This window comes from Vicugna pacos, chromosome 7 (genome assembly GCF_048564905.1).
Source record: "Vicugna pacos chromosome 7, VicPac4, whole genome shotgun sequence".
Taxonomy (NCBI): domain Eukaryota; kingdom Metazoa; phylum Chordata; class Mammalia; order Artiodactyla; family Camelidae; genus Vicugna; species Vicugna pacos.
Genome location: NC_132993.1, coordinates 50,744,192 through 50,768,203, shown reverse-complemented (window position 1 = coordinate 50,768,203; position 24,012 = coordinate 50,744,192). Strand labels below are relative to the sequence as shown.

Sequence of the window (24,012 nt, the reverse complement as noted above, 5' to 3'; positions counted from 1 at the left end):
GAGAATACAGGTCTTCTATGTAATCACAACATACCCATTACCTCTCAAAATCCTGATGTCCAGGACGGAACCTAAATCAAAATAAATCAAAATTGCTGAAAGGGACCCTAGGCATCAATGCATTTTTAAAGCTCACTGTTGATTACAACATACATAAAAGTTAAGAACCACTGTTTACAGAATGACTAAATTCAAGTTAAACATTTTCAAAAAAGAATACATCATTTGTGTTTTTTAATATGCATAAGAACATGCTAGTCTTTTAAAGTTTAGCAGAACTAAATTATAGATTTCAGGACAGATCGTCATAATAGTTTACATTTTCTTAAGTTCTTCTTATGTTAGTATAATTTTCTTTTTAAGTATTTCTTTAATATAAATGTATTTGACCTTCACTTCAGTTTCTTCTATATCGTGATTTGAAATTCATAAAATATGAATTATTATGTAAATCCTAAATATTTCACCCTTAAAGTTCCTATCCTAGGAGAAAATTATTTGTTTTATACTTTATACATTTTAGATGGAATGGCTATGGTAAAATACAGAGATGAGATAAAAGAAGGTAAGATAAAGATGGTTGATTCAGTGCCCCCAGAATTGCTAATCCATAAACAGCCAGCTCCCTTATATGCATTGTCTTCTTTGGGAGCTTACCCTGTCTTTTGCCTTAAACTAAAAGCTGGCTGTCTCTGAGGTTGTCATGTCCCAAATGGTGCCTAATTATTTTCTGTCATCACATGCCCAGGATAAAGTTGATGTCCACCAAGTTCCCTTTGCCTTTTCCTGGATCACTTATACTTTATACTCTTGTAAAATTAAAACAAAACCCATCAACCACAAAACACATCTGTACCTTTTCAGGTCATGCTAGGCTACCCCCCTCATCACATCTTCTTCATCTTTCTGATCCCCAGTTACCAGTCTACTATATCTCACCTGCCATCCCCCTATCCCCCAGCTTCTGTAGAGTAGTGCTCCTCAAACTTTATGTACCTTTGAATCACCTGGGAGATCTTGTTAAATTTAGATTCTGACTGAGTAAGGATACCCACAGACTATATTTCTCATAATTTTCATGAGAAGCTGTGGACCACTTTGAAGAATAAAGGAAAGAAATAGTTATTCCTACTATTTCTATTATCTAAACTATAGTAATCCTAGCTCTGCCTTTCTGCTTTAGCACTCTTTCCCTCCTGCCTTTACTGTTTTTGATAGCTATTCTTTTTTTTTCCTGTTTTTTGTCTGTCTTACATAGTCAAACTCAATCTCTCTCTCAACTGCTTAAGTATCATCCATTTAAAAAAAAAAATTCTAATTTAACCCTTTACTCCCCCTGGCTACCATCCTAGGTCTCTCACTTCCATAGCCAAACTTTTAAAAAAAGAATTGTCTGTTTGCCGATATCATTTCTTTTTCTTTTTCATATGGTCACTTCAATTTTTTAATTTTTTTTTTTTTTGAGTGGAGGTACCCAGCATTGAACCCAGGACCTTGTGCATGCTAAGCATGCACTCTACCACTGAACTGTTTCTCTCCTCCCCATGTCATTTCTTCATCATTTCAGTTCTGTTCCCTCTTTCATTTGACTTGCAGGTCCATTAGCCCACCAACATAGTGTTCACTAAAGTCACGAAGGACCCCAAGTTGAGAAGGCAGAAAAAACATTTTCAGTTCTCATCTTATTTGAGCCTCTCAACAGCATTCAATACTGTGAACCACTGACATTTTTCCCCTTTGTCCTCCAAGACAAGATAATCTTATCTTCCTGTTACCATTTTAGCAACTTTTTTTGAGTCAGTTTTACAGGTTAATCATCTTCTATCCAGTTACTAAATATTACTTATTGAAGTTCTTTGGGGCCCAGTTCTCTTTTTCTAGCATATATTTGCACCCTACGGCCTTCATGCTCTCTTTTTTGTCACTTCAATGCAAATGATTTCTGGATTGATATTTCCAGGTTATATATCTTTGAGTTATAAACCTCTATATTCTATTACCTACTTGACATCTTAGATGTCTCAAGAGTACCTCAAACATAAGAGATCCAGAGCTCAATTAATAATTTCCCACCAGTGTATGACATTACCACACAACCAGATACATAGTCCAAAAAACTATTACTATGTTTTGACACATCATCTTCCCTCCCTGTCATATATCCATTCCATCTTTCAGGATCTCCCAAAATTCTATGGGACCTGTTTGATTTTTTTCCCCATCTACACCATCACCTCCACCCTGGTAATCACTGATTGTCACCTGTTGGCTGGTTTCCTAAGGAGTATTACTTCCACTCCACTCTGCTCTTCTTTCTGTTATCTGTTTGATACCCTGCAGATACGGTGATATTTTCAAACACAACCTTGATCGTTTGTGCCCTTCTCCCCTACTCATACTGAACTTGTTTTAGTTTCTCGTATTTGCCAGGCTCTTTTCCACTAAAGGGACATTGCTTGTACTGTTTCATTGGCTTGGAATGTTCTTTCCCTCTTTTCTCCTAAGTGATCTTACTTTATTCTTCAGTCCTCAACTCAGTTGTTATGAGTTTGGGAAAGCCAATCTTTGTCTAATAACTAAGTCAAATTTATCTGCCAGAAGACCATGCTGAATCATGTACTTCACCATTGCAATATTCCCTGAGAGTATGGTACTTTCCTGTTTTTGTTCACTATTGTCTCCTCAGTAGTATCAGAATTGCTGGCACATAGGCATTACCCTCAAAATATCTCTTGATGGAATTAATGTGTGGAGTGGATATCATCCACAATATTCAGGTAGGAACCCCAAATGGTATGACATTTGGGCTGGGCAGGTGGAGGGAGATGAATAGGGAGATTTCAAAGCACAAAATTTAATAGTATTTGCTGGAGTATTTATATATAAGTGGTAGGGGAGTTGAGGGTGTTTCATAGGTTGATTGGAGAATGGTTGAGCCAATGACAGAGCAAAGTTTCAGCTAAAGAAAATGATGAGTTCAATTTATTGATGTTCTGAATTTGAGGTAACAAACACCAGGTAGAAATGGCTTAACAACATTTTCAAATGTATGAATGGCTATGGTGTGAGATGTCTAGACAGCTCAGTCTGGATGCTGTTTGCTCCTGACAAGCAAACATACTCCTCTGGTTGTGTTCACTGTCCTAGTTAACAGCACAGAAAGGGTCAGAAATCTGGGAGCCATCTGTGCTCTCTCCATCTATTTCCTTATTATCTATTTTTTCTTTCTTTTCTCCATCCCACTGTCACTTCCCTAGACTTTTACCAGACTATTTCAACACCTCTCCAACTACTCTCCCTACATTCAGTCTTGCTCTCCTATAATTCAGTTTGCACTTTCCTTCCAGAGTGACTTTTCCAAGATACTAGAATGTCACTTTCCTGCTATGTATCTTTAAAAGGCGTCCACTGACTACAGAATAAAATCTGGATTCTTCATCAAGGCTTTATGATTTTATCGTAGAATCCCTGATTCTCACTTCCAGCTCCTCTCTCCAGTCATGCTAGACTACTTATCCTCAAAGTCTTCTGCTGTTTTTCTTCCTTGCTTCTTAATTTCCACCTTATTGAAATCTGACTGTAGTATGAGTTTTTCTGGCTGGGGAATAGATACTATACTGTCTCTTATGGAGATAAAAAACAAACTAAAACAAAAAGACCAATAAACGCTTAGCCTTCAAGTTAACTCAGATGTGGTCCCCTGAAGCCTCTAGGAAAATTTAGAGTTCCAAATGCTTACCTGCCAGCTCAGTGTAATTCTTCACCAAAAGTTAGCTGAGTCACTATCTCTTATACAGGTGAAGTAAAGCTCAATATTTGGCATGTCGGTCCTTGGGATTGTCTAATTACAAAGAGTTTGGCTACACGTAACTTCTTGTCACACGCCTCCCAGGGCTGGAAATGTGTCCACAGATTCCTCCCCTTGACCTCAAGAAGATGGCTACGGGGGAGGGGGCGTCATTACGTCTTACGTCATCACGTTCAGGGAGGGTGGGGCCCTCAAGGGAAAATATACTGAAGGGCGGGGCCAAGTGGGATGGGGCGGGGCTACGAGGGGCTGGGCGGGGCCGGAGAGAGGTCGGGGGCGCTTTTGCTGTTCAGCCGGTGCGATCGGCGGCGGGAGGCAGCGCCGGGCGAGTCCACTCGACGCAAGGTTCCGAGCGTGTGACCGAGAGCACCGACTCGGACCAGAGGCAACCGCGTAGCCGAGCGGAAGCTGGTGGCACCGGGAGCGGCGGCCAGAGCCCGAGCTTCGTAGGCGGGAAGCACCCGGGATCGGGGAAGCCCCGGGAGCAGTGCGGCGGCGCCTCCCTCACCCAAGGGGCCGCGGCGACGGTCACGGGGCGCGGCGCCACAAGCGCGACCCAGGCCGGGATTCCAAAGAGGCGGCCCAGGCTCCTCCTCCATTCGGTCCGCCTCACCTGCGGGCAGCGCCGCGCCGCCTCTGCTGGAGTAGACGGCACCTGCGCCGCCTCTCTCACGGGTCTCCGCCCCTCTCCCACCGGCGCCAGGCCCGGGCGGCTCACCTGGACGCGCGCGGCTGCGGGAGCTGAGGCTTCGGAGAGGGTGCGGCGTCTTCGCCACCGCCCGGGAAGGACGCAGGTGGAGCGGGTGCGGCTGTGTGGAGCCCGGCGCCGGCCGCCGCTGGGTCTCTGGGACCGGGCGGTCCGCGCCCGGGGAGGAGCCGCCGCCAGCCGGGCACCATGAACAGCAGCAGCGCCAACATCACCTACGCCAGTCGCAAGCGGCGGAAGCCCGTGCAGAAAACGTGAGTGTCCAGAGTGCGTCCTCGGTGAGGGGGTGGGCGCGCGCGTGCGGGAGGCGGCCGCACCCCGCCCCCAAATCTCCGTGGTGCGGGGATTAGGTCCCTTCCAGACGCAGTCCCTGAAATCGAGATTTGGAGGCGGGTCAAGAAACCCCGGCCTTGAATTTTCCCACGTTTAAATTATTGCAGTTTAAAAATTGTGCCCCTCCCCCGCCGAGGTCTTCAGTGCACCCCCCACCCATTTGCAGCACTGTTCACAGTGCTGTGGTCGTAATTTGTTGACAGCTCTGGTCTGCCCTGTGGGTCTGGTGGATTAGTTACCCTAAACCCGTCTTGAAATCCCCTTTTACGTTTAATATCCTCCTCGGTTAGGTTAGAGGACGGTCACAATTCTCACTTCTGGTAGGATGAGATGTTTTAATGAGCTAAACACGTGCTGTCTGCAAGAAAGGGGCAGAGTGCTTCTGAAGGTACTTTTTTTTGTCCGGTGCAGCTGGCTTTCTGTTGCATTTATATTTACTTATTTGGCAGTAGTTTTATAGCGCTCAGCATAAATATATCTGTAAAATGTGTAGAGATGGTAGCAGGTTTGAGTAAGAGCAGTAGACAGGATACAGTAGCGGATTTGTATTTTTCAGCCACCTTTTGGGGGAGATTTCTTATCACTTTGGGGTGATTTTAGGGTCTGTAAAGTAAAAGATATGGCTCTGGAATTATTGAGATAGATGTTTTCATTTTTAGCATCGTTCTCTAAGTCCCTTTTCCTTCTCCCTCCAAGTTCTGTCAATTCTGATAGATTACAAACAGGTTTGTTTGTTTTGGTAAGTTATTTGTATGAGATGGCAAGTACTTTTTTTTTTCAGAAAAGAAAAAAAATTCACGCTTGAGACATTTATTTCTGTGAGTTGGCAGTATTCGTGTGTTTATTCCTAACTACTATTCCTGAATTATTTTGCTTCACATTTTTCAGATTTTCATAAACTAATTTAAGACACATTAAACTTTTACTCAGAACAAACCAGAAGTGTGCATTTGGCTTAAAGCTTAATTTAGGTCATTAATCCAAACCAGAAAAATAACAGTTTAACATTAATATTTAAAACCAATTTAAAAGTTTCATTATTCTGGAGTTTTAATATCCTTTTAGAATTTCAATGATTATAGTCCTTCAGATCTAGATGTGGCATTAACAGAGGATATTCATCTATAAATAAACTGATTAAAATTTGGAAGTCTTATCCTGCAGTGTGGCTGACATTAGGAATACTGCCGAGTCAGCAGTTTTGTATTTTGGTAGTTCTGTGACATTGGTTTACAATACTTGATATTTTATAGAGTGGTTTCTTATATATAATGTATTTGTCTGATTTGACTTTGTGTTTGATGGCTATTTAAAATTGAGAGGCATCCCAAACACCTGTCCTATGTATTTATTAATACAACAGTACACTTAGCATAATATATAATAGAGATATCTTGGGTTTAAATCAGATGCTTTAATTTTGTATTCATTATAAAGTTTAGCATTTTTGGCTTCTCATTAAATTTTATTAAATATTTTCCCTTTAAACACATTACTGTACTTTTAAAAAATGTGTGTAAGATGTATCTTTAATTATTTTATCTTCACATTTTAGTTTACTTTCTAAGACTTTAATATATTCTGTTTAATAATCTCCTGTGATACAAATAAAGTGTTTCCACACTCACCCTCATTTTATTTTAGTTAATTTAGATGTTTATCAGATCTTCATTGAGCATCAGCATTGCTTCTAATCATATGAATGCCTTGAAGTTTTACTACGTTGCTCAATAAGAAAAGCCTGGCATTCATACAGTCACTTCAAATTGTTTTTACCTGAATGAAAAATGGTTAACTTAAAGTGCTGTTAATCAGAATTCATTTTAAGAATGGGGTCATAAACCCAGTATTAAGTTTAATGTGGTTTTTTGTTGTTGTTGTTGTTGTTGTTGTTAAATTGCTGGTTTGTAGCTAATGGGCTCTATAATACGTTGGCACACCGTCAGAAGAATTCATCTTGTTTGAAAATGTTATTGAGATATATTTAACTTTGACCCCTTAAGTGAGCCATTTTATTTTACTCGAAGAGAAAATATGTTGTAGCATAATTATTAGAGTATCAATAAGGTGGCTATTTACGTATACAATTCCATGAGATTTTGGAGTCAAGTAGGTGACAAAATTTTAACCTGAAACTCTTCCAGTCTTCAACTGAATTTGTTAAACAAGATAAACTCCCCCTAGTGGCAAGTCAAACATTGAAAGTTATCTTACTAGTAGGAGATACATCTTAAATATGTTAAATTTAATCCCACTAAAGTATCTTGTACATCATAGACTCTCAGTAAATGTTTTCTTTCTTTTTGGGGTAATGAAAGTTGGAAAATTGAAGGATCTGAAGCAATCTTACATCCGATCCATGCTGCTAAAGAAACTTTCAAAGATACTTTTAGTAATAGGTTCTACTCTAACTTTCCTTAAAATGTTCCTTGAAATAACCCTGCTCAAAAAATTTAATTTAATTTAATTAAAAGAACACATTTTTTAATTTAAATCCTATTATTTTATTTTCTTTGGAGATGAAAATCTTTTTGTTCATTTCTTTTAATTACTTTGTCTCACGAAGATAGGTAAAAGCACTCTATCAAATTAAATAGAGTCGGTTTTTCTTCTTCCTAATAATAATAACTTTGGATGTATTTTTGTACTTTTTCAGTTTTATTAATACATAAAAAGTTTTAGTGTTATTTCGGTTTACTGTATTTCTAGAAAATTAGTGCTTTATGTGGGCAAATAATAGGTGTGGAGTAAATGAAATATATATTTTAAAATGTTATCAGCAATAGTGGTGATCAAGCCAGTCATTATGAAGTGTCAGAGTTAGAAATAACTTTTTAGCCTTAGTTGATCCTTTTCACTTTGTTAACACACTAATAACAATTGTATAAAAGCATTGTCTTCCTTGCTTTGTTTGCTAAATTGCTGTTCATTCTAGTGACCCTGACTTATATAATATCTACTTAGTTGTATAAAATTATGTAATGTTTTCCTGAAAATATTTGATATAAATATACTATGATACCATTTATTAAATAGCTTCTAAAATAAAAGGGTAGGTCTTTTCGGTTACGTAATTATTTCTCCACTGTTTTTTTCTTCCAAATAGCTTTGTTCGGATAGTTTATACATAATGACTATAGAAGTTCTTACATATTAGAACTATGAAATGAATAAGTCAAAATGTTTATTTATTGGTAACATTTATAAAAAATGGTGTAAAGAGGAAACAATGAGATATAAATTGAAAAAGCACTACATCTAAACTAAAAGATGAGGTCTAGTTTCCTTGCTTCTGTAGATCTAGGCAAATGATTGACCGAAGAGGCAGGACAGTCAACATCTACACTGCTACTCTCACAACTAAAATTAGCAGAATAAAAGTGTTTTGTAAGCTATAAAGACTGCTAATGATATAGATGAAACAGAAACATAAATTCTATTCTTTAAATAATTTTAGCTTACATTATCATGAAACAATCAATTCTCTTGTGAAACAGTAAGAGGCAGTATATGATTGTGTTCTCCTTTGTGTATAGTGAAATGTGCTGCTCCACTGGTGAGTACACTTACATGGTACGTGCTCATCGGTGCATGTAATTAAGACAATTACTTAGAAGTTAGTACCATGCAAATCTTTAACAACAATACTTTTCTACTTCTGTACTTTAAAATTGACTTTTTTGCATGGTGGTTTAATATAACAAAAAGCTATTTGTTAGTACTTACTGTGACACAGATGTCCACAGTGCTTTATACACATCACTTTATTTCATTTTTATGATAGTGGTATGAAAAAGTATTTTTATTTCAGTTGTATAGGTAGGGACCTGAAGTTCATATTCAGAATTGTTAGGGGGTAAATGAAAAGGCTGAGTTTGAATATCTGATTCCAGGTCTTTTGGCTCCAAAGCTTATGTTCTTACCAACTTCACAATACTGCCCAGGTGAATAGGTTCAGTGATGCATACAGTACATCCATATACTAGGGATTTCCTTCAGGCTCACTGTTTCTCCTCAAATAGTGTTCTGAAATAAATTATTTACCATTTCCCATATGTGATTTGTGTTTATCTCCATACCTGCATTCATGCTATTTCTTCTTAGTCTTTTCCTCCTATTTTTATTGATTTGCTACCTACCTCGCCTCCTTTGGAACATTGTTTTCAATGGCCGCATAGTACTCCCTTCTGTCAATGTTATATAATTTATTTTGAGGTGGAAATTCTGTTATTTCCAACCTTCAAATATTTCAACTAGTACTTTAGAGAATACCTTTAAGATATGTGAATTTTTGTGCAGATTCTTAGTTCATCCTTAGGAAAAATTCCTGTAAGTGGAAATTTGGGGTACTAAGTTATGTATACTTTCAAGAATTAGCCAAATACTAAACATACGGTCAGACTACTCTGCAAAAATTTACATTCCTATTGGCAGTCTGTGGGAATGCCTGTGTCCCTGTGCTTTTGCTTTAAAAATATTGTCAGTTTCCTAGGCAAAAAAGTGCGGTAGGTAATTGAACTTCTGTGTTGGGATTGTGTGTGTGGAGTACTACTGTGTAGGTTTGCAGGTTTTTCTGCTTGAGATGTCCTTTACATTTTGATTTTCTTTGTCTTATATTTTTCAGTTTGCTCTTTTACCTTATTTTCTTTGAAATATTATTTTGAAAAGCATTCAGATTAAATAACACATGCATGTTAAGAAGTGAATAAAATGTTTATAATGTTAAGTTTAGCCTACTTGGCATTATCTGTTGATGCTTTGTTAATGATAGTTACGGTTGTTAATGATAGTTACGGTTGTTTCATCTCTCCTTTGTCCTCTCAGTGTAGTTTTAATCACAGTTTTGGATTAAATTCACTTGCAGTAGTCCATTATTTTTTAACTGTAAATATTGTTAACTGTTGAGTTAAGTAGTACACCATGATTACATTTTCCTTCCTGTTCTCTTATCACTGATTTTGTTTTTTTACCTATTTTTTAATCTTCATGTTATTTTTATCTGGGTTTAGCTATCTCTTCGGTTTATACAAGACAGATTTTGTGTTTCTGTCCCTGCTTTCCTTGATTGGCATGATTTTCTGGAAGAGAGGGGTAGTTGTAGAAAGCGATCTGCTCTGCTATCGTGAAACTGGAACCGATTTATTCACCTGTCTTTAGGACCTGAAGCCACATCTCAGTGAAACCTTCCCCCATTACACTGCCTGTATCTGAGCTCTTACTTTCCTGAACTCTCCAGCATCACTATTAGGGCACCTATATTGTTGAGCAGTACACTGTGTTTGATTTTTGCCTTGTTATGGAATGTATCACCTTCTAGTAAGAAAAATAAGCTCTTTAAAGATGGGTCTATCTTTTATTTGTGTTTGTAACAACCAGAGCTTCCTAGCACCAGGCACATGGTAGGTATATGAGAGTATTTACTAATTTAACAATTGACCACCACTTAAAATTTCTAATGTTTTAGTGATCTTGGTGTGGTAGATGTATTTTATGTGGGTTCCAAGGGAAATGACCCTAAAAAATGTATAATCAAAAAAGAGAAAAAGGAATATTCTTAATAATTTTTTTAGGATTTTGGAAGTAACAGTGATTTCTAGGGTATATTTCGTGTTCCAGGCTTTCACTGTTAAAGTCTTGTGCTAAAGATGATACACAGTTTATACCTCATCAGTGCTCCTTAAGCATAGCAAAAGAGTGAAAGGGATGGCCTCATCGCAATTGCAGAGTGGCAGCAGGAGAGTGACGGAAGAATTCTGACTCATTACAAGTGACTGCCAGCTAGAATTCTCAGAAGTTTTTGTAGACGTTTTTTGCCTCATATAGGGAAGTAAAATTTCTAGCTGTATTCAGCCAAACAATGAAATTTGACTTTGTCACAGATCACTCTCCAATATCCCATTAAGCATGTACTTTATGACTGTAAACATTCAACATTTATATTCAGAGATAAATAAATATGGACTGAAGCCATGGAGAGGAAATGAAAAATGAGTGGGTTTAAGAGTTTGGCTTATTGGGTGTAGTTGGTATGGTAGGGAGATTTACTAAAGAGGAATGAGCCTTCAGTTTCCTAGGTGTTGGAATGAGAGTTGTACCATTGTAGATGCAGAGAATGGGTGCCCAAATTCTGAAAAGTAATGAATGTGAGGACATCCCGGTACAGGGGTGGAAATAAACAAGCCTTTGGTAAGTAGACTGAAGCAACGAGAGTAGATTAAATCACCCAGAGGAAAAGCTGATAGAACAAACTCAGTACTGTGATAGGTAATCTCTGTTAGAAAATGTCAGCCTAAGCTCACAGGATCACTGAAACTATATCTTTGCATGTCGTTCTGAGGTTTTATGGTAAATGTCATATAGAAATACAAACATTTATGATTACAGTAATTTATGATAAAATTGGTTTGTTACAGTTTTCAACTTCGTTTCAAACACTGGGCGCAAGTGACGAGCCTAACAGACATTTTGGCCTGGGATGTTAAAAAGGCTTTAAAGACAGCATGCAGACTGGCATTGGACATGCCTTTAGGCCTGTTACCACCAGTACTTACGGCACGCAGGGCTCCTGAACAGAAGCGTGGCATGCAGTCAGCTAAAGTCTTGATTTCACAACAGCTTTGATTTACGGGTTGAGACAAGATTTTTGAGGTTAAGTTTTAAAAATTAATAAAGTGCTCCTTTGCCTGATCAACAGCCACATTGTCTCTCTTTCAGGAGATGTCTGAGGTCCCGATATCTCAAATCCAATATTTTGGCGACATTTATCTATATTGCAAATGAAGCTTTTTATTTAAATAGGTGATTGGCAGTATGTTTTGACATAGGTTTAAAGACAGTATAAAAGTAAAAGTAAGTATAACCCAAGGCAAGTGTAATTGACACAGAATTACTCTCTTACTTTTAATTATTCGATGCATCTTTAATATGTGTAGGTAAATACAAATTATTTTCACAAAATAGTTCTGAATATTTCTCACAAAAATCAATGAAACAGTGTGTCAAATCTGTTACTTCAGCTTTAACAGCAGTGGATTTGAAATGCAAGTCCAGTGGGTGCTTCCCAGCCATGACCTTATTAATTCCTTTGTGCATATGATTTTGTTCTGTGACCTCCAGAGTATTCTACTCTGGTTCTTTTCCTGTCTGCCTTATCATTCTTCCTCCATCCTCTTTGCTCGCACCCTTTCCTCAACCTTATACTAAACGTGGCATCATTGAGGTCTATCCTCAAGTCTCTTTTCTCTTTGTTTGGCATACCTTCCATTAGGAAATATAGTTGTTATCCTAAGCCACAAATCCAAGTCATTTGCAGCTTCTCCTCACTCAGTCTTTTCCTCTCCCTTCCTTATACCTAGGGAGTCAGCAAGTCAGTTGAGTTAGGTGAACATTTGAGTTTGGCCGTGTACCGAGTTTGTGGTAGGCACAAAGTGCTGTGTTTAAAAATCTCAAGCCAGGCCTTATTTACTATCTCTATTATCACTCCGTTTGATCAGCCTCCGATCATTTCTTTTGTGGATACTTCTGATCAGCAAATCTTAATTGAGAGTCCACTCTGTGCCGAGTATTATACTGGGCACTGGGGATGCAAAAGTGGTTAAGATTACATAGTGATAAAATCAACAAACAAGTATATGCCATATAAGTTACATAACACTTGACTTAGGAGATTTTATCTCATGCTAAATATTCCATAATGTCATAATAATGCATTAGAACTGTGGGTACTTTTGCATTGTGTAAAGAAATAGTCTCATCTAGTGCAGGGTTGAATACTGCAAAGGGCCAGGACAAAATAGTCAGCACCATCACATACCTCTCAACCTCTTTCTTCTACTGGTATTGTTCTCTTTCTGTGTCATAGCAGCTTGTCTTGCTTCCATGTTAGTGTCACTGTCTTCTTCCGAGTGTTTTATAATCTTAACTGGACAGCTACCAAGAGGGCCAGACTGGATTGCATTTTTAATTATAGGAAATGCTATCTGCACAGAATATTCTTTAATGGAATGGTTGTGTAAGACATTTACATGAGATGCATAGAGTGCAGTAGTAGCATGAGAGGAATCCATCGGGAGCAGGTCAGGTAAGACTCTGAAGAAGTGATACAGTTGAGCAGTGCTTTGAAGCTGATAAGAGAGAACAAGAGGATTCTGGGAAGTAACGTGTATGCTAGCACCAAAATACATATTGTAGCTAAGTCAGCTCTTTACTCTGGAGCATAACAGACAAGCAGGGCTTTGCCTGGAGGAAAGGAGGCCAGAGGACTGGTTAGGGGCCATAGAAAGATCAGGAGGGGTTTTGTTTGCAAGGCTAAGGAACGTGGGCTATGCCAAGAGCTACTGAAAGGTTTGAATCAGGGGAGTAACAGATTCATAGTTTAGAAAGAAGTACTGGCTTCAGTGCGATCTGCCCTGCATTCCGTGCTCTCCATCCCCAGTCAGCTTAGTGAACCCCAAGACTGGTCATGTAACTCCTAGCCGACGGCTTCAGATGACTCCCAGATACCACGGCTGATTTTATACCATTTCTGTGAGAAAGCCTGCTGTTTCCTCTCTCTTGAACTTTTTTTTCGTCAGACACACACATGGCTCACTTTGTGCTGTATTCACGCCTGTACTGAAACGTAACATTCGAGACCTGCCCTGGCTGTCAAAACCAGCACCCTGTCACTCCTTACTTCCTTATCTTGCTTTAATTTTCTTCTTACCTCTTACCAGCCCAGAAAGTTATATGCTCATTCATTCATTCATTCATTCAAGTATCCTGCCATTGGACTGTAAGCTTCAGGAGATCAGAGCTTTAATATGTTCTGTTCACTGCTCAGTGTTCTGTGCTTGGCACATGGTGGGTGGTCAGTATTTGTTGGAAGAACGTGGCCCTAACCAGCTTCCCCTTCTCTCTGTCACACCCTGTGCTGCACACCCCAGGTGGGCCGCCCTCACCGTTCCTCACCATCCCTCTGTCCTGCTGCCTCCTCAAATTCTGTTCATCTTTCAGGATCCAACTCAGATACCACCTTTTCTATCAGAATCTTTTTTTCAAGCAGTTGCTTGCTGTACTTAGCTGCTAGGGCACTTCTGACTATGTAGGAGAAGACTCTTCCTGGACTGCCCAGGACATGATGGGTGCAAATAAATATTTGTTTTAACAGGTGATTCGTCAGTAGAGAATTATTCAATGAGGCAGAAATGCATTATAGGTAAAAGTTGAAATTCAGTTGATTAATTGGAAAAATGCAGTAATTAGTTGTGACTTGACTTTGATTATAAATGTCATATGATTAGAGGAAGTAGCTAGAGAAATTGTCACCAATTTCTATTAAGTATGCAATTATATAAATAGTCTGGAGAAAGTATGTACTGACTTATTTTGTATATGCTACTTTTCCAATTTATTACTCCTATTTTTTATAGAAATAACATGGCCTATAATAGAAATAGACGAGTTCTGAAGAAATTACTGGTCAGGGACAGTGTGAAAAACATGTTAAAGTTTCATATTACTTTTTATTATCTTTTTGCATAAAGTATTACTTCTTCATATAACATTGAAAACATAAGTTATCTAGAAATGTTTTGATCAAGTGAAATTAATAGTAGTATACTCAAGCCAGTTTCTACTTTTTAAGATACTATAATTTGAATTGTCAAAAAAGCCTTTTCTCAGTAAAACTGGAGAAAAAAATGCCTTCATTGTAAGAATACTCCAGATAATTATTTATTTTTCTGGCGAAAGAAAAGGTGCAGAGACAGGATCTAAAAATTACTTTGGTTTTTCAATGTCTTCTTAGTTTATATTTCTACATTAGGTGTCTGATGATCTGTCAGTTCACTTTAAATAATGAATTTCTTTTAGGAAATCCCAGCTAAGGACTTTGTGTAAAGTCCAGTTTCTCATTGCTGAACTCAAGTTTTACTCCTCACCATTAGTATCTTTTCTCTTAGATGAAAATCATGCTAAATGTTGGGGTTTCATTGAATTTTCTAGTTGAGACACAAACTCGGAAAGCTAATAATGAAATTGAATTACTGACCAGTCATAAAAGCAAAATTGCCAGGAATCATAGTTAACCTCTGATATGTATCAATCAAGAAATACAAGTAAAGTCAAATTTTTTCTTGCCTCCATATTGGAGGACCCCATGGAAGTGCCGAAGCAGCTTTGAGAAGTTGTCTCTGACAGGATTAAAGTGTTAAATGTAGGAAGCTGAGGATGAGGAAGATCAGCTTTTTATTTAAGGCTCTCTTATTTATATACAACATAAATGATGCCAAGATGATTTTTGTAGAAGATGGCAAAAGAAGCATAATTGTCACATCATTTAGTGCAGAATTCTTTTTTCCCCCTAACAATGGCTTTGTTTGAGGGGGAAAAATCCTAGTAGGTTTGTTAACTGGGAATCAGGTACCACAAATGTGTAAGGTATATAAGATGTATTCAGCATTTTCCTGTGATGGGTTCATAAGTTTCTAATAAAACATTATGAAGGAGTTTACCCATTCCCTTGTTTTTCTTAATTAAGATATGAAAGGAGAATTTTGAAAGGATTTATGTGAACTTGAAGTAGATTTTAGATGTTTGCTTTGTTAGAAAAATATTTGAGGCGATATTATAATGCAATAGAAATTTTTGCTTTATATGTATTTTATGGTATTTTGTTTGTTTTTCAGTGTCAAGCCAATCCCAGCTGAAGGAATCAAGTCGAATCCTTCAAAGCGGCATAGAGACCGACTTAATACAGAATTGGACCGTTTGGCTAGCCTGCTGCCTTTTCCACAAGATGTTATTAATAAGCTGGACAAACTTTCAGTGCTTAGGCTCAGTGTCAGTTATCTAAGAGCCAAGAGCTTCTTTGATGGTAAGACAGAAGGGTTTAATTTTTCTAGAATTGCTTACAAAATACTTATGTTGAATATGGCTCTTTCTGCTTCTGTGTTGAAAGCTGCAGAAATGAGCCATATGTGAAAAAGTTTTGTTTATTGCTGTATAGTAAAACTTAAGTAGCAAAGCCAAAATTTTAATATTTCCAAAAATCAGTTTTCCAGATTCATTCATCAAACAGATGCTGCCTCTTAAATGATACATGGTGTCATTCATTAAAAATTATAATGCTCATATTAATTTGTCACTTTCTGGTTCTCCTTCCGACTCAGTTTTTCAGTCTTTTTTTTCAGTGGAAAGAATAAAATACATATTAACTATGATGATAGATTTTTGCTGGATTTCTTTCAATATGTTTCATAGATACGTCATTTCACTTACCCTTTCAAAATTATGTATACTTCTAGTGCTTTGAATTAACTATATGTTTCCTCCAGGAAAACGTAGTTTAAAAAAAATTTCCCCCCACTAGAAAGAGCATTGCACTATTGGAGTCATTCTCCACTGTGCCACTGACAAACTGACTTTACTAAATCTGTTGCATCCCTGTACCTCAGTTTACACAGCTATAAAGCTTGGGAGTTGAACCAGCTGATATTTGTTACCTTTTAATCACACAATATTTCATAGTCAGAAAGTATTTTAAGTGGAAGTTTTTGTTTGAAAGTAATGTTTCATTGTGTCTTCTGATGTAAAGTAATTTCTGGATTTCTCTTTTTGTCTGTTATGTCAGAAATAGGTTTTTTCAGGGAATGTTCAGTCTTTTAAATATTTCATGTTATTTTATGAACAGTAGTGAAGAATTAATCATAAAAGCTCAATGGCTTATATTAGTACTTCTCAAACTTCAGCATGCTCACAAATCACATAGGGATCCTGATAAGATGAAGGGTCTTACTGGGTTTCAAGGTAGCCAGAGATTGTGCCCTTCTCTCAAGCTGTCAGATGATGTGGGTATTGTTGCCCATGACACCTTGACAGCTACTTGAATTTGCAGTTTGTGTGAGAATATTGCAAGACAGTTATTTCCCTTTAGGTTCATGTTTAGCTAGTTTGCTGTGTTTAGTCTGAGCATCTTTTTACTTATTCGTTTGTTTGCTTGCTGTATGTTTTTTATTTTGGATAAAAGCTATATAGTTTAAGTATTGTGATCTGGGCAATATACATTGATTTGAGGATAATTTCAGGGAAGATTGTATATTTAAAGGTTGATAGTAGACACTTAAATTTTCTTTGATCTATATAAAAAGTCTGAATTTTCAACCTTCACGTATACCAGACCTGCCATCTTTGAGATGAGTTATATGATATTATCTCTGTGTGTGTGTGTGTGTGTGTGTGTGTGTGTGTGTGTGAGATATAGTTATTTTGTGAGTAGAGCTGGAAGCAGAACCCAGGTTTCCGTATTCCCTATATTGTTTTTGCTGACTATATCGCAATTACTTTTCTGGGAACCATTTATATAGCAAAATCTTGAGAACTTTTCCCTCAAAGTGCAGTCCCCAGACAAGCAGCATTAGTGTAACCTGGAAATTGTTACTGGATCCTGGGCCCTATCCTAGAACAACAGAATCATAAGTTCTGATGGTGTGGCAGATTTGGGAGCCCCTATCATAGATTTTAACCTCAGGTCACTGCCAGCTTCTTGGGATGCAGTCCAGATCTTCAGCATTTATTCACATGCTGTGCTTACTGTTTGACCTTGTGATTGGGGAGGGTGGGATCCGTGACATGTATGATGTGGTCTCTGCTCTTAGAGGGTTTATGGTCTAGAAACCAGGGAGGCATTCCTTGACTCTTGTAAAGGTGCATTGATGTGAGTCATTTTGCTTTTTCATTCCTGCTTTTATAAAAGGAAATCAAATATGTTAGAAAAAAATGTAGAGATTGTTCCCTGTTTAGAAGAAGTGGAGAAAAACTGAACTTCTTAGAGAACAGGCAGTGTGCCCTTTTGAGTACTAACACACTTACTGCTTTCTAGGCTCTCTATGTGTGTGTATGTGCATACACACATTAATGTGTGTATATTTAATGTAAAAATCTCTAAGTATGCATATATATATTCATGACTAGATGTGTATCCTGTTCAATACCTCAAGTAAAAATGATTCCAAAGTCTCCCTTATAAAGATTGTCATAGGTTAGCAGGACTCATTGTGCAGTTCTTACTTGTTAAGTGTTTTCTTGGCTCTTCATTAATGAATTTATTTTTTATTCTGGTTCAGTGTATATGACAGTAGGATCTTACTACTCTACTTGTGTCATTCCTTCATCAGTTACATTATTTTTAATTTCAGGTGCTTTGAATTATTGGTTTTTATGCATCAGTGTGCATCAGAATAACCTGGAAAGGTGGCTAAAATACACATTCTAGGGCATGCCCTTTTTATGAAGATTCTGTATAATGTTGGACCCAGGAATCTGTATTTTTATAAGCATCCTAGATGAGACTGAGGCAGTGATTTAACCTGGTTTTGATTATGTACTGAATTACTTAAACATTTTTCCCCTATGACTTTAGAAAGACAAACCCAAATACACAGAATTTTAGAAAGACTATCAATGTGTTTGCTTGGGATTCAGTGGTGTTTGTACTCTAAGCAGTTTCTTAGACTTGTTCACTACAGGAACACAGTTAGGTGAAAGGTAAGGGAAATAATCAGTGAAAAGGATCCCAAAGTCTTCTCCAGACCACCAGTGGTCCAGGAAGGCGGTGCAATATTCTGAGAGAGCACAGAAGAAAATTTTCAAGTAATCCTTATGACCGAACAAATACTGAATGCAAACGAGGAGACTTGGAGCATGCAGACAGCGATTAGGATTTCTGTGTGCAGTTAAAACCACTCTCCCACTGTATTAGGGAAAGAGTATAGCGAAGCTAAGGGAAGCTCTAAGTGAATAACAGGATGCAAACAGGGGGTGTGTGAATTCCTGCGGAAAGAACAATATAAACGAGTAATCATACAATCTTGTTAGAAAGGAAACTCAAGTTTTACTGTAACAATAGATATTTTTCCAAGAAAATACATCTATTTATTGCAAGTTTAAATAATCCAACTTGGATGAGATCTTCTTAAACTTTGGAGCCATGACTATACCTCTATGACTGTCTGAAAAGCAACACTTAAGTTTCAAGTACAGCATTAATCTTTATTCATTTCTAATTAATCAAAACATTCTAGGATATAACTTTGAAGCACTTGAATAAGAGTTGTTGTGGTAAAGTTAGAAGCCATTTCTTTGATACTATTCAATTGAAATTTTCTTATAAGTTTTGTAATTCAGGATTGTGCTTTATTCTGAATACTGTGCCCTGTGCTGAATTTATGAAGAAAAAGAGGGGGAAAAGGCTTCTGCCCTTTAATAGCTCAAGGTCAGGTGTCTCAGAAACTGTGACAAATACAGTATGTGAAATCCTTTAAAAATGTGCATGTTAAATATTTAAAATGCAAATTTAGGGAGTGTTTTCAATGGAGGTAAAAGGACTAGGAGGTGGGTGTTACCTGAAGAAATAATTGAGGGAATCTTTGAATGTTTAATTCTTGAAAATTCTCGAACTGTATGTATTCTAGACAAATTGTTTTTCATTTGTATTCTCTACTTATTTTACAGATGGTGAAGTAATCAATTATAAAATTTTCATTTTCGTGATATAATGCCCTTTTCTTTTGGGTGCACTTAAACATGTTCTTTATTTGCCTATTTCTGTCACTAGAGTAGAAGCTCCTTGAGAATATTGTCTTTATTGCTACACCTTAAGGACTTATAACAATGCCTGCCCCACAGTGGCCCTTCAGTAAATGTATATTAACTCGATTTTACTGACATATCTGAGAAATAATGTAAACTTCATGTTGAAATTCTAGATATGTTTAGAATTATGCTTCTAGGGCTTGGTTTATGGTGTTACTATTTTACTACTTACGATAATCTCTTTTCTTTTAATAATCAATTAAAATGATTGGTTTTATCAGTTATTTTAGTCCCTATTTCTAAATATACAGATGCAGGGAATGTTTGTTTAAGGAATTTTAGCAGTAGGAAAGTTTTTACATGGTTTTTAATTGATTGGCTTGTTCGTACAGTGAAACGTGGAGAAGTATTGAAGGATTCAGACGTCACGCTGTGTACATCTGTTTTGCTCCAATTGGTATCACCGCCCCCTTTCTCGGCACTTGCAGGACTGCACCTTGTGTTCGTAGCCATGCTCTTTGCTCCTGGTCTTCCCTTTACGTTTATTACCTTGTTCCTGGGCCACTGGTCGTTTTCTCCTTGGCTGGATGTTCCTGTTGTACTTCCCAGCAGTCTGGCAACCTTGGCGTACTTTTAATTTTTGTCAGTGTAATTGGGATGTACAAATAGAATTTTGGATTTAAAGGAAAAAGAAATCACTCCCTTTGTAAATTTGACAGGTTAAAAGTTCCAGAATAAGGTGATACTTTATTTTTAATTTCTGCACAATGGACAAATTTAGACATGTTGAAGGATTAATAAGGAAGTATTCATAATAGATCAGTTGAAATTGTAGAAGCTGTTTTTAAGTTCTGTTCAGTTACCTTAGTAACATTGCTCTTCTGTGTTACCTTCTATGCTTCCCTCCTTATTGTAGCTGTAGCTCTTTAAGGATTTTTTAAAATTTATGTTTATCAAGAGCCTTTTCTATTTTTAGGAAACACGTTTTAAAAATTCAGAATCGCTATTTTCTGATGCTGGTAAAATAAACAAAGGAAGTGCAGTTTTTGCCTGTTGATAGGTTAAATCAAAGTAGGGGGAGCCTGAGACAGTAGAATGACCAGGTGGAGCTCTGACCTGGCAAGTCAGTGTGGGCTTACATCCTAGAAATACAGACTGAATGCTGAAATCTGTAACATCATGTTCACACTTTTCCACCAAATTCCAGCATGTTCAAGTTAAACTCTCTGTTTGTAATTAAAGACAAATGTGGAAAATAAAAGGAAGACCCAAGTCACAAAATGAGTATTAAACTCAAATATCATGTTACTTCTGTGATGAAAAATATTTAATAAGTTTAAGTAACTTCATGGCTGAAATCAGTACTAGTTTATTAAGGGACACTTTGATATGGATACTTATAACACAACCTTTTTAATTGGTTGATGTGAAAGAAAAGGATTGCTTCTCCTATATTGTGTCTCTTAATGCCAGGATCAGACAGTGGACACTGGACTTGTTAACCAATCTGAATCAGTATGGTAATGTTTTATTCTCAGTAAGAGTAATTTCAGCATACAAAAAAAATTGAATTAGATTTCATTATCACTTTTTAAAATACTCATCATTATGTAAGTATTGTTTAAATTATTCTACTTTTTGACAGCAACCCCCCAAATTAACGAGAATGACTAATCCACGTTCTCTATTGAGACACAAATATCTAATAAGGTAAAAAAGGCAGAAAAGTTTTCTTTCTTTGAGGTACTAGTGAAGGTCAAAAGCATATATAGTACTTGTTAATTCAATAAAATATTCATAGTACTTACTGTACTATTAAAATATAGTCTTTAATTGTGACATCTTTTACATCTTTATATCTGAGTCATGAGTTATTCTTTATGATGTCTTTGTAATTACAATGTACAAGTTTAATTTGTGGAAAGGAAAACTTAGAAACAAGAGAAAGGTGATTTTTGTCCAGGTTACATTAAGCCTGGTAGAGGTGAGTGTGGTGGATCTGAGCTTCTAATTCCAAAGTCCTGTATTTGCAACTGTCACAGGGAATAGTGTTCTGGTTATTTTAAAAACTAGGTAATGTAGAGAAAATGAGTTGTGAGTCATTATACATGCTCAAAATGATCACCATTTTATAAAATATAAATACTTTACATACGGTCATATTTTAAATTCACAACGTTTAACAATGCTGTGAGAGGAGGGAATGACAGCAGTTAACTAGTCATGTCATGATCTAACATTTATTCAGTCTCATTGTTTACTTGGATCTTGGGTGACTTTATTTTAAATTTAAAATTATATGTGCTCTCTTCTTGGTCTTCCAAGAACAGAATTCGGTAATACTTTAAACAGTTCATTTCCAGTTCATTAGGTTTTTAAAAGAGAGCTGTTATATTTACTCATCTTCAGCTAGTGTGTCTCACTGGATTTTAATCCTTTTTTGGTATCTGTGTAACCAGAGCATTATCTTGGAAAACAAATATGTATGTATGTATATATGTGAAGAATGAGCTTGAACAAACAGTGAAAATGAATTAAATAGCCTCTTTAAGGGTTGATGTTACAAAGTTTAATGGATTCATATGTGTGCTTTTACAGTCACAGGATTTGTGTATTAATTTTATCCACTTTAAAAAAAATTGCGTGCCAAGTAATTTGCAAAATTTCAGTATCATAGCAAATGTGATTTCTTAATTCTAGAAATGTCTAAAGTTTGCCTAAAAGATCAGTACATTTGAAATCATCAGATAGTGTTGAGTTTCATTAACCCGTGGTGTTACCCATTTTAGGCTGTAATTTAGCTCTGTATTTTTTTTTCCCCAGAATTCACATTTGAAAACATGAAACTCTAACATTCATGATACCTTCCATAACTAAAACTATAAAATTTAAAGATTCTTTTAAATTTTACTTTATGGATTTAACATAATCAAATCCATGCAAATTGAAACGTGGATGGATAAAAAGAATGGTGAGTCAAGTTGCAGTGTAGTCAAACCCTGGCCCTTAATTTAATAATATGACATCTTTGGATTAAGAATTTAATCTCTCTTTTCCTCAGATGTTCTAATTTACAGTATAAGATTCATTAAATTCTATGAATAAATACATAAATAAAATGAAAAAATACTTTTATGATATTTTATACTTTCATCTCTTGAGTGTTTTTCTGTACTTTGACAAGTGTTTTAAAAAAGCGCAGTGGTGAATACATATCAGAGATTCAAACAGAACCTAAACTCATTATATCCTTTATTTTATGTTTTGCTTCTTTCCTGTGTCTTTTAAATTTACTTCCTTAATGGGTTTTCTCTTTGATCATTACCTAGTGTTGTGTGACTCTAGGATCCTTGATCCTTAATTGCTTGGCCATGAACAGTTCCAGTTGGTCATAAATTTATGGCTTCAGCTTTCTTTTTTTACAGAGGATTGCCACTGGGGGAATATTGAGCCAGCCAACTTTCAGCAATTTTCTCTCTTTTCCCTGATGCAGATTTTAAATGTCTGTAGTTAAATTGTTTGAGTTTTTTGTGAGGCTTTTGTTGAGCTGGTAGTAGAAATACACAGCATCATCTGTGTTACAGCATTTTAGAAACCATATTCACATACAATATAAAATTAATCACTTTAAGGTCTGTATTGAAATACAGTTATATTACCACTGATCGTCTTTATTTAGTAATCATACTTACGTGTTTATTTTTTAATCCTGCTCTTATGGCCTTTTGACTTTTTGATCAACCATTTATAATCAGTAGCTCAAATTCATTTATTTGTTCATAGCTGGAGATTTAGATTTTGGAATCATCATTATGTAGTTGGAATAGTATTTTAAAACTTTTCATTTAAAAAAATTTAAATGAAAAGTGAATTAAATATTTCTAGGGAAAGCATATAGAGTAAGAGGAAAAATACCGGAGATGAAATGCTTTAAGGATGCGCAGAGATAGAGGAAAGCAAATCTGTGTGTGTGTGTGAGAGAGAGAGAAAGGGAGAGGGAGAGAGAGAGAGAGATGAAACCTAGCTAGGTGATAATGCGTTTGCTTAAAGAGGACTTCATTTGGTGCTTCAAGTTCTGAGAGGGTCAAAGAGAAAATTGTACATGAAAAGGTAAACTAAAATGAAATAAAAGTCCATACAGAAAAATAATACTACTAGAGGAGGTAATTTCTGTTTCTTGATTGTCCTTAGAAGGCATATAGCCATTCAGGTGTCAGCACTGGGAGGTTAAGGTGAGTGGTGGGTGGTTAAGGCAGTCACGTTGGATCAACTTAATGAACCTAAAGTTGTCTGTATTGAATTCTTTTGTTTTCTAGCCGTAAATTTGCCCACACGATGTGGGAGTGCCTTTATGGTCAGTTTTACAGAATATTCTATTGTCCACTGGATTCTTATTAAAATTTTTATTGAAGCATAGTCAGTTTACAATGTTGCATCAATTTCTGGTGTATAGCATAATGCTTCAGTCATATATGAACATACATAGATTCATTTTCATATTCTTTTTCACCATAAGTTACTATAAGATATTGAATATAGTTCCCTGTGCTATACAATATAAACTTGTTCTTTATCTATTTGATATATAGTAGTT

The 24,012-nt window shown here is 36.6% G+C and overlaps 1 protein-coding gene across 1 annotated transcript in view; it reads left to right on the top strand.

Moving 5' to 3' along the window:
- The first annotated feature begins 4,558 nt into the window (after positions 1 to 4,558).
- The window catches only part of AHR (aryl hydrocarbon receptor), a 42,021-nt gene continuing 22,567 nt past the window's right edge, over positions 4,559 to 24,012 (top strand). Inside the window, exons 1-2 of the mRNA XM_031674183.2 lie at positions 4,559 to 4,768; positions 15,515 to 15,702. Of these exons, the coding sequence (XP_031530043.1) occupies positions 4,704 to 4,768; positions 15,515 to 15,702 (253 nt within the window). The 5' untranslated portion in view covers positions 4,559 to 4,703. The remainder of the gene's footprint in view (positions 4,769 to 15,514; positions 15,703 to 24,012) is intronic.